This window comes from Oryx dammah, unplaced genomic scaffold (assembly GCF_014754425.2).
Source record: "Oryx dammah isolate SB20612 unplaced genomic scaffold, SCBI_Odam_1.1 HiC_scaffold_29, whole genome shotgun sequence".
NCBI lineage: Eukaryota > Metazoa > Chordata > Mammalia > Artiodactyla > Bovidae > Oryx > Oryx dammah.
Genome location: NW_024070213.1, coordinates 31,129,189 through 31,140,664, shown reverse-complemented (window position 1 = coordinate 31,140,664; position 11,476 = coordinate 31,129,189). Strand labels below are relative to the sequence as shown.

At 43.0% G+C, this 11,476-nt stretch overlaps 1 protein-coding gene across 16 annotated transcripts in view; it reads left to right on the top strand.

Moving 5' to 3' along the window:
- Nucleotides 1-2,308: 2,308 nt before the first annotated feature.
- The window catches only part of C2CD5 (C2 calcium dependent domain containing 5), a 90,196-nt gene continuing 81,028 nt past the window's right edge, over nt 2,309-11,476 (top strand). For 7 of the 16 annotated variants that reach the window (XM_040235341.1, XM_040235336.1, XM_040235333.1 and 4 more), the window contains exons 1-2: nt 2,333-2,528; nt 2,684-2,802. In XM_040235341.1, coding sequence (XP_040091275.1) covers nt 2,713-2,802 — 90 coding nt within the window. In that variant the 5' untranslated portion in view covers nt 2,333-2,528; nt 2,684-2,712. Of the gene's footprint in view, nt 2,529-2,683; nt 2,803-11,476 lie in introns of all 16 variants that reach the window. The other 9 variants (XM_040235339.1, XM_040235337.1, XM_040235335.1 and 6 more) reach the window with 2 other exon arrangements.

The window sequence follows — 11,476 nt, the reverse complement described above, 5'->3', positions numbered from 1 at the left end:
GGGTCACAAAGAGTCGGACATGACTGAGTGACTTTACTTACTTACTTATTCTGTTCCACTAATCTGTGTGCCTATGTTTATGACAACATCACTCTATACAACTTTGCAGTTATAGTTTGCATCACTCAAACTATAACTTTGCGGTATAGTTTGAGATCAGGGAGTGTGATACCTCTTTCTCAAGGTTGCTTTGGCTATTTGTGTTTTTTTTTTTTTATTCCATAAAAATTTTATAATTGTTTCTTCTAGTCCTGTGGAACATGACTTTGTAATTTTGATAGGGATTGCATTGAATCTACAGAATGCTTTTGGTAATACGGACATCTTAACAACAGTAATTCTTCCAGTGTATGAGCATGGAATATTCTTCAATATTTTGTGTCTTCTTTCATTAATGTCTTAACAGTTTTCAGTATACAAGCCTTTCACCTCTTTGGTTAAATTTATTTCCAGATATTTTATTCTTTTGATACAGTTGTAAATGGAATTTTAATTTCTCTGATAGTTTTAAAGAAAGCAATAGGTTTCTATATATTGATTTTGTATCCTGCAACTATAGAGAATTCATGTTAGTTTTAACAATTTTTTTCCATGGAGTCTTTCTTTTTACAGTATCACATCATTTGTAAATACTGAGTTTTACTTCTTGGCTTCCAATTTGGATGCCTACCTTGTTGAGTATTTTCAAAGTTAAAAATATCATCTTGATATCTTCATTTGGAATTTTCCACTCCTGATGAATCCCAGTGGTATAATCTTTCTACTGAAATTGCTAATGCTCATTCTGGTATTTAACATGGCATGCATTGTTAACGCTGTTTTTGATACTTTTATGGAGTGATTTGTGTTACCTCACGTGTGTGTGTTTCAATTTCTCTAATCTTTTTCTCATGGTCCGAGCTTATAAAGTACGCTTCATTTTAGCAAGTTTATGTATATATACAATTGGGTCAAGTCTTCAAACGGTTTAATCAAGCACGTCCAGTTAGCTGAACATAATTTCCTATGGGGTGTGTATTAGTTGCTCCTTCGTGTCTGACTCTTTTAGTCCCCTGACTATAGACCACCAGGCTTCTTTGTCTATGGAATTCTCCAGGCAAGAATACTGGAGTGGGTTGCCATTTCCTTCTCCAGGGGATCTTTCCAACCCAGGGACAGAACCGAGGTCTTCTGCATTGTAAGCAGATTCTTTACCATCTGAGCCACCAGAGAAGCCCAATTTCCAATGGTAGGAGGTCCTGAAATTCCGGCAGCATTGTAGATCTTTAGATGCTTAATAACCACACTGAAACGAATTAAGAGTGGAGGGCAAATTCCTTCAAGAAGTTATAATGGTGTCAGGGCAGGGGCAAGCTATAGCAGCTCAGCTCTATAGCCATTGGTTAGCACCGCAATGGGCTCCTCCCCCAAGCAATTGACAGGGAGCAACTGTCAGCCTGCAGCTGTTACTGGTTCTGCTCAGCGACTGGACTTCCCGGGTGGCTCAGACCCGTAAAGAATCTGCCCGCAATATGGGAGACCCAGGTTCGGGAAGATATTGTGGAGAAGGGAATGGCTACCCGCTCCAGTATTGCTGCCTGGAGAATCCCATGGACAGAGGAACCTGGCCGGCTTCAGTCCATGGGGTCGCAAAGAGTCAGACAAGACTGAGCGACTAACACTAACAGAGTGGGCCCCTCTCCCACGTCTGTATAAAAGGAGCCTGAATTGAGATTAAGCAGAGGTAGCTTTTTGAGGCCTTAGTCGGCCATCTTCTCAGTCTGCTAACTTTCCAATTAAAATCGTTATTTCTTGTTCCAACAACTCGTCCCCTGATTTATTGGCCCGATTTATGGCCAGCATAACCAGCCTGAGATGACCTAAGGGTACGAGGCAAATTCCTGTAAGACTACCCTAGAGGTTCCTGAAATTTCTCACCCTATTTCATATAAGACAAAAACTGTAGCCCTTCCAGGTAGAAACCAGTTAAGCTGATTTCACAAACTACTAAAGGGTCGTTAAAGGCAAACTGAAACCGCTCCTCTATCCGTCTCTGCTGCTGCCGGGTCTCTCCTGGCCCTTTGGAAACGCGGCGCTGGCAGCCGGGAAGGTAACGGCCCGCGAAGTTAGCAGCCGCACCTGCGGTCCGCCTTTGACCGGTAGACCTGTTTTCTTTCCGGAAGCAGCTGTGCTCCAACCTACAGCCCGCGCTCGCTGGATGATGCGGAGCTCCACCGGTTCCCCTGCCCTCCGCTTCCTCGAAGTCCGTCCCGCCTCTCATCTGCTCTCAGCCAATTTCACATCTCCTCTGCGAGGTGGGCCGAGCGCCGAGCAATCGATGCCTCCTCCCCGGCCCCGGGAGCCGCCATTTTAGGGGGAGGAGAAACACTAGTAGGGGCGGCAGCGGCTCAACGGGATGTCGACTGGCTTCTGCTCTTCTTGCCAGCGCTGTGGAGCTCGGACAGAAGCCTCCATCGGGACCACTCCTCCGCCTGCCTCTCCGGAATGAGGCCTAAGTTCCCGCACCGGAAGGCCCCCTTTCTCCAAGAGTAAGTAGCACCAGGCGGCGCAGCGCGCCCCCGCGCGCCCTCCTCTGTCAGTTACCCTGCGCGTCCCCGCGGCCGCGCGCCGCTCCCCGCGCGCTCCCGCCTCTCCCCCTCCCAGGCTGGGCGCTCGGCGCAGACTCGCTTGTTTGTGTCTGCAGGAGCCCAAGAAGAGGCCGAAGCCGAGACGATGCCTGGGAAGCTGAAGGTGAAAATCGTGGCCGGGCGCCATTTACCAGTGATGGACCGAGCTAGTGACCTGACTGATGCCTTCGTGGAGGTTGGTGCAAGTTCCTGCCCCTCCAAACACAGGGAGCGCCAAGCCCTGTGAAGGGTCCTAGCCACCTCGCCCGCAGTCCCTCAGCCCGTTCCCCGCCCACCGGCCTGCGGGGTGCGGTGCTTGGCCAGCCCTCCCTGGAGAGCTGACTGCTGAGACTGCAGCCCTTGTAATGGGTGCACGGCTCGCAGGCGTCAGCGGCACGCTCAGCCGCGAGGGAAGGCTGTTACTGCTGTGTCTGCAGGGGTGACCCTGATGTCAGGACTCCTAACAGGCCACCCGCCAGTCAGGAGATCCCAAGGCGTGGCCAGGCGGCCACTGAAACACACACACAGACACCCACATCCACCCTTCTCTGGGGGGAGGGTGCCTGGTTTTTTAACGTTAGAGTGATGGAGATGTTTAAGAATGTAGATACAGTCTGTTATGGACACGGGAGAGCTGCAAGGCGATCTCCTCTTTAACATAGTGATTTCTGAATCATCAGTGCAAGTTCTGAAACCCAAGTGTAACACTTTTCTGCTCTTGTATAGACTGGTAGGTCTGATGAGCTGTTTCAGGGTAATTTAGTGCCTTGAGGTAGGAAGCCAATTAAGTGCCATGGGTTTAAATTGCAAAATTGCTTTTTAAATCTAATGATTAGTTTAAAACTCATGCAAATTAGCACAGGCCTGGGGCGCGGAAAGTTAATAATCCAGAGTCTGAAAGAAGCCTAGTAATACTGTAATAAAAAATTGTCAGGACGAGCCAGAACATTAGAACAGTAATTGTTTGGGCTATTAATGCTTCAAGTTGATAGATACATGATAATATACAGCCTGATTCCATCTCAATATAAAATACTGTTCACGGTCCCTAAAGATTCTCTAACCTAGTCAAATATTGACACAAACATTGACATTCTTAGTCTCAACTTCATTTTTATTTGAGAAACAGATACTGAGTATGTTTTGGGGCCACATGATAAGTTATGGGGTTGCACAGATTGCAAAAGCATAGTCTTTGCTTTCAGGTATATCAGAGACTGACCTGCACAATTTAGGTTAATAAATAGTAGCTGACGTGTGTTGAGTCTTTTTATTGCCAGGTCTGTGCTAAGTATTTTTCAATTCTTGGTCTTTATATCTTAAATTTTAGTCTTACATCTTAGTCTTTATATCACATTTCCCTGCTAGCTCAGGCCGTAAAGAAGCTGCATGCAGCGCAGGAGACCCGGGTTTGATCCTTGCGTTGGGAGGATCCCCTGGAGAAGGGAATGGCTACCCACTCCAGTATACTTGCCTGGAGAATTCCACGGACAGAAGAGCGTGGAGGGCTACAGTCCATGGGTTGGCAGAGTTGGACCTGAGTGCACAACTAACACACAACCCAGCCTTTATATCAGTCTTACTGTTGTATTGTTATTTTCCCATTTACAGTGGAAGTACCAGAAGGACACAGTAGATTGGTTTGTTTTAATATCATATGGACTTTTGTTTCCAAGCAATATGTACATATAATCAATTAAAACATATCTGAAAAGAATCATGATACCTGAGAAATGCTATGAAGACTTGCTGGTACGAAGGAACCTGGCAAGTTCAGGAGCCAGGGGAAAATGTTCTGAGATAACATTTGCACTGTCAACCTGTATTGACTGTTTTTACAATTAAAAATGCTTTACAACTTGAAATAAAGCCTAGGAACAGTAAATAATTTGCCAGAGGTAACTTAACCTTATGTTTCTCCTTGTATTTAGCCCTGTGGCCTGTTAATCCACTGTGCTCATATCGCCATTCCAGACAAGATGATGGGTGTTTCTGGAAACTTAATTCTGTCTCTGAAGGTTGAGGGGGTCTTCCTAAGAAAGAGACATTGGAGCTGGGCTTTGTAGAATATCCAGAATTTTCCAGGCAGAGTGGAAAGGCACAGAACATCAAAGGCGCAGAGTGGGATACGTGGTGTGTGAGGAGACCAGCTTAGTTTGTGATGTGCTTGGTGTCAGAAGGGATCTGGGGGTAGTGGAGCTTTGGGGGGGTTAAAGCTAGAAAGGTAGGTTTGCGCCAACCTCATTTTTTATATTAACGGCATTTTCCTTTATTTTGTGAGTGTAGGGTAGTCTGGGGAAGTTTTTCAAGCAGAAATGAAATAAGATCATTTTTCTATTAGGTTGTTTCTTTCTAGGATGACTTGAATGGTGATGTTATTGATAGACTGGATAGATGAGAGATGAGGCAGGGAGATCAGTTGAGAAGGTGGTAAAATTATCCAGACAATGTGTGCATGTTTAGATGATAGTGGGAATGAATTAAAGGAGAAAGATTGGAGGGACGTTTCTGAGGTCACATTCTCAGGCCTTGGTAACAAATGGTGTTTGCTGGAGAAGGAGGAGTTGGATTTAATGGTGACTCATTCATTCCTTCTTTCAACAAATAGTTACTGAGTGTCTGCTGTTTGCCAAGCCTTGTGGTAGTCACCGATCTAGCTGCTGTGTATGTGATAGTGAATAAAATATTCTTGGTTCCTGTTTTTATGGACTGTATATTTTGGTGGGAGAACCAGATGTTAAAAAGTAAAGGAAAATTTATAATTAGAAATCGTGGTGAGAGTCATGAAAGAAAAGTGATAGAGAATCTCAGGAGGTTTACCCTCACTGTTCACCTGAAATTATCATGACATTGTTAATCGGCTGTACGCCAATCCAAAATAAAAGGTTTTAAAAAAATTAAATACCATGTACTTGTACCCTTTTTGAAGTAGTAGACTGTTAAAAGTTTAATTTTGCATAGTCACTGTCCTGGAGTAAAAAAATAAATATATGCAGATACACTTTTCTAATTGTCAGTAACTATTAAAAAAGAAGAATCTCTGGAACTTTAGGTTGGATTATCAAGAGAGGCCCCCGAGAAAGTGCCAGCTAGCCACAGACCTGCTGGATGAGAAGGAATAGCTGCTTGGTAGTGGTGGTGGTGGTCGCCGTGGCGATGGCGGTGGCGGGGTGTGTGTGTGTGTGTAGTAGAGAGGCTGGAGGAGAAGAAAGCCTCAGCAGAGGGAAGATCCTGAGGATTTGCTTATTTCAGGAAGTGAGGGAAGAGATGTGTGCTGGCAAGTAGTAAGGGAAGGAGCCAGTGCTGTGAGATAATACTGGACAGTTAATCAGGGAGCCAATTGTGCAGGATCCTAGAGGCCATGACTGAAGTTTGGTTTTGATTCTCAGTTCAGTGGGAAGCACTTATTAAGATGAGTATTTCTGTTACTGTCTGGAGAATGGACTGCAGAGGGGAAAGAGCAAAAGCAGGCAACTAGTTAGGAGATTTCATAGTAGTTCAAAAAAGAGATTGTGAAGGTCAAGGTGATGGTTTTGGTAATAGAAGTGGATGGATTCCAGATATACTTTGAAAATAGACAGTAGAGGACTTGGTAGGTTGGAGTAGGGGCCAGGGAAAGGGAGATGTAAAGATGATTCCTAGCTTTCTGGTGTCACTGGAGTAATATTCTCAGTCTCCATGGGATTCAGAGAGATTGAGTGGGCTGAGCATAAGCTTTCATTTGGGCATGTTCAGTTTGAAGTGTCTTTGGGTCCTTTAATTGGAGTTATTGAGGAAAAAAAGGTTGGATTTGTGAGTATGGTGTTTTGAAGAGAGGTATGAGTTAAAAATAAGCTCCCACAGTCCAGTATTTCTCAACTCCATGAGGCCCAATCTCGTGTTTATATAGCAGGTATTTTGGAATCTTCCCTTTACTATCTTTACATGCTTACAATTCTAAAGAATCAATATAATGCTCTAACTGTAATATGATACAGAATAAAAGTATTTCATATTATGTATTTTAATACAGACATACTTATTAATGACCATAGTAGATGACGTGAAGTAGTCAGATTGAGTCCATGATAGTTATTGAGGCTTTGTGTATATCAGATACTATTAGTACAGCATGCAAGGATAGAGCAGTGGGCAAAACAATTTCTGTAGTCATGGAACTTAGGTTTTAGTGGGAGGAGAGAGTTAATGAGGAAAATTGTTAAGTAAGAGAGAAACTATGCAAGGTGGTGAGAAGTACCCCATGTGGAAAAATAAAGCAGGGATTCAGGATAGCAAATACCTCACCTCCATGTACCATCTCCTGCACACGGCTGCTCCTTGCACAGAGTGAGACAGCTGTGTAGTGCTGGCATCTCAGATGGCCCTTCACGGCCATAGGTGATCTGGTTTTCCAAAATAGTCAGCTCATGGGGAAAAAGTTGTCCACTCATTTTTACAGTAGTCATATTTCTTGACAATTATGTATATTAAAGTGAGTGTATATTTAAACCACATTACAATACTTAAATTTGTAAAACTGAGTTAGGTTCTAGGTTGGTTTTTGACCCATCCGACTATCTGGTGGGGACATTTGATAGTCACAACATAGGACAAGTCTTCATTGTTGAGGACTGTCATTGTTGAATTGCAGGAGACCTAGCATCTCTGACCTTCTTCGCTTAATACTACTACTGTTTGTCCCCAAAATACCTGCTGGCAGTTTTTAAAGTTCCATTAGAAGTTGGTTCTGTCCCATTTGCAAACCACTGACTAAGGGGGAGAGAAGAGGGAGCAAGAAGAAAGAGGGATCCTTGAATGAATTTGACATTAAGAATTTGTTAGAAGTTGAGGATGGTGGGAAGGAAACATACTGTCAGCCAGTGATTTTAGGAGAGAATCAGGAAAGTAATGTCTCAGACGGCATTGACACTCAGAAGGAGTGACAAGGCCGGAAACCCATACTGTAGTAAAGTAAGTACACAGGAGGGCTTCCCAGGTGGTGCCAGTGGTACAGAACCCACCTGCCAAGACGGCAGACATAATAAGAGACTCAAGTTCGATCCCTGGGTTGGGAAGGTCCCCTGGAGGAGGGCATGGCGACCCACTCCATGGGAGAACCCCATTGACAGAGGAGCCTGGTGGGCTGCAGTCCATAGGGTCGCAAAGAGTTGGCCACAACTGAAGCGACAGCACACACGCACTGTACACAGGAATAAGGAAGTAGGGGTGGCATGAATAGGCAACTGTTTGAAGAAATAAGGCTGTGAGGGGAGAGGAGAAGTAGTGTGATATTGAGGGAGTACGCAGCTTTTAGTACTTAAAAAATAAATTAGAAGATATTAGAACATGTTTGTGTGCCAGTAGGAATAATCCAGCAGAAAGGGAAAGATTAATGCAGGAAAAAGGGGATAACGAAGGATTACAGTATAATAAAGGGATACATTGTATGGGGTAGACTCTAAGCACTGTATGAATGCATAGGAAAGGAGCATAATGAAGTCTGGGCTGGTGATAAGAAGCCTTTGTGCTGGACTGGAAGGATGGTAACATCTCTACAGGCAGAGAGGAAAAGGGAGCATTTTTTGGATGAATACGACAAACTTGATAAAAGCAAAAGGAGGGGATAGAGCACGTGTAATTGAAAAGAGGGTTCTTGTTGAATAGAAGTGGGAAATAAAATTTGGCGGAGTAAAGGGGATACGGGCCCCCTGGTGGCTCAGATGGATACAGATTGCCAGGTGGTCTGAAAAGGAGGGGGAGAAGTCTGTAAGGTGGATGCTCTCTTAACCAGTTTCTACCAGCTGACGCATTGTGGTCCCCAGTGCCCTGCATTTCTGCCATAAACACATTTCTGAAGACCTCACATCATTAGATTCTGCTCCAGTGTGCCTGTTCTTCCCATCAGTTCTGATATATTACTAAGAGGCAGGTGTGTTTATTCCCTACCCTATTTATGCCAACTCCATTTGTTATTGCTATTTGTTTAAACCTCATACAAATCAGTGATTCAAGTGGGATGATGAAGTTGATAATGCTGTGTAAAGACTTATGGATACAGTTGCTAAAAATTACTCCTGAATTAGATGAAGATTTTAAAATGAGTATTCTCTATCCATAGTTTTTTACCAGCAATTTTAAGTCTATTGCATGAAAAAAAAAATTATTTGTTTATATGGCTGCGCCAGGTCTTTAGCTATGACATGTGTGATCTAGGTCCCTGACCAGGGGTCGAACCTGGGCCCCCTGCATTGGAAGTGTGGAGTCTTAGACACTGGACTGCCAGGGAAGTCCCTCTGCCACATTATAAGGAAACCCAAACTGGCAAACACAGATGATACATTATGAGTGTTGTTTACGCAAAAAAGATGCCGCAGAACTGTCAGCAGTGGATCCTTACTCAAAGATGAGGCCTTTAGTCTTATGATAAAAGATAGAGAAGTGAATATTTGTTTGCCTGTTTTATTTGAAAATGTTTACTGCTTGTATCACTTTTAATTATTACCTGATCTAACCAGATTATTTGACTGACTACTCAGATATTGGTCCTGGTTGTACTGGTTGAGGGAATTTCTGCTCTATATGATGTGAGCCTTTCAGGAAGCCAGTGAAGACCAAGTAGTACTTAAAGATGATTATTAAATTGGAGTCTCCAGGATGAATGGGATGGGATTCTGTACAAGGGAAGTGTTAATCAAAATATATCCCAGTATTAATGTGCATGTTACAAACTGTTCTGCTAAACTACATTATCATTTTGTGTTTACCCAGGAGCCTTTGAAGGAACTGGGAGAGGAAAAGAAATTAATATTTAATGAGCATCTTCTACCAGACATTTTGCTAGGTCTCTACATGCATTATCCTGACTAATGCTTACAGCAACTCCTCTTTTCAGAGGAGGAAGCAGCTTTAAATAACAGGTTAAATAACTTTCTCAAGGTAATTTAGCTAATGAGTGGGGAAAGAGAATGCCTTTACCTTACCAGGGAATCTCGTTAAAATCCCTGATGTTCTTTAGCTAAATGGTGAGGCATTCATTTAATTGCTGAGTAATAAAATCTCCTTTGAATTAAATAAGACCAAATGAACTCTGATTTTTCGTTAGTAGGTGGGGAATCACCGCAATGTTGGCAGGGTACCCGCTCTAGCCTTTTTCTTCTAAAATCTTTTGTTGATTTAGAGTAGTATGGGGACTATTAGATTTTTACGTAGATGGAATAGGCAGTTGACCATCCCCACCGGCCCCCCCCCCCAAAAAAATAAGCACTTTATGGCACTATACTATAGTGGGACAGAACTTAAGAGAGTGCAAAAATCATAACTTAGGGAATGATATGCTGGTTTTTGGCAGTTGAGCCAAAACCCTTGGGTACATTTGGCTTTTGAATGGTGTTGAATGGTATTATGAATCCTAATGATATTTTACTTCAAATAAAGTAGTTTTTAGGTAAATTAAAAAATAAATATTTCTTTGGTGTTTTGAATATTGAAATGTAATAAACATTAGAGAAGTAGTAAGCATGTTTCTTCTGAGGGGTCTTTTTCCTCATTTCATTTCTTTTACATTTGTGATTTAAAAGTAAAAAGATAGTTAACGCAGTAATACAGTTGGCCCCTGCACGCCCCTGGGGTCTGCTTCCTTGGAATCAACCAACTGCAGGTAGAAAATATTTGGAAAAAAAAATTCCAGAAAGTTCCAAAAAGCAACACTTGAATTTTTGTGTGTGTGGCAGCTATTTTATAGTATGGGCTTCCCAGGTGGCGTTAGCAGTAAAGAACCTACCTGCCAAAGCAGGAGACATGAGACAGGTGTAGGGTTGAATCCCTGGGTTGGGAAGATCCGCTGGAGAAGGGAATGGCAACCCAATAGTCTTGCCTTGAGAATCCCATGGACAGAGGAGCCTGGTGGGCTATAGTCCAGAGAGTGAGTCACAAAGACACAGGACTGAAGTGACTTAGCATACACACATGTTGTATTTACAGCTATTTACCTAGCATTTTGGAAAAGGAAGTGGCAACCCACTCCAGTATTCTTGCCTGGAGAATTCCTTGGACAGAGGAGCCTGGTGGGTCACAGTCCATAGGGTCGCAGAGAGGGCACGGCTGAAGTGACTTAGCACATGGCTTTGCGACCCTCTGGGCTAGAGATGATTTAAAGTCTACAGGAAATTATGTACAGATACTGTACCATTTTATATAAGGGACCTGAGCATCCACAGATTTGGATATCTGGGGCTTGGGCGAGGGGTAGGGAGGAGTCCTGGAACCAATACCTGGGTACTGAGAGACAACTGAGCATGAATAACTCCTGTAACAAAAGATCCAGATACTCAGAAGGAAACCTGAAAGCCCCAAACTTCATACAGCACTGTACTGTGTCATCTGCTCCCTTATCAGTTCCTTCTTCAGAGATCATTGCTGTCTCTTTTTTGGCATGTATCTATCTACTCCTCCCTCTAAAAAAAAGCAACTTTTACATATCATGTTTCTTGGTTTTTTCAGTTGTTATGCCATGGACCTATTCCCCCCACAGCATATATAGTCAGCTCCGTTCTTTAGTAGGGAGTATGTGATTTAGTCCCTTTCTTGTTGTCACTAGGTTTTTGTGTATTTTTTGGAGGAGCCACATGTGAAAGTACTTCTTTAGGATAAACTCCTGGAAGTGAATCCAGAGTTCTATAATTTGAATCTTAAACAGAGTTTTTGCCATTTGAATTTAGTTTTATTTTTGATGTTTTTGACTTTTAAAATAGCCCATTTAAAAAATAGGTAATATACATGCATGTCAAAATTCAACAGGTGCAAAATGAGTCGGCCTCTCATTGCCTCTCCTTCAACTGATCTGTTTTGTTCTGCTCAGTGGCCTCTGTTAACATTTGTTGTATGTCCTTCCA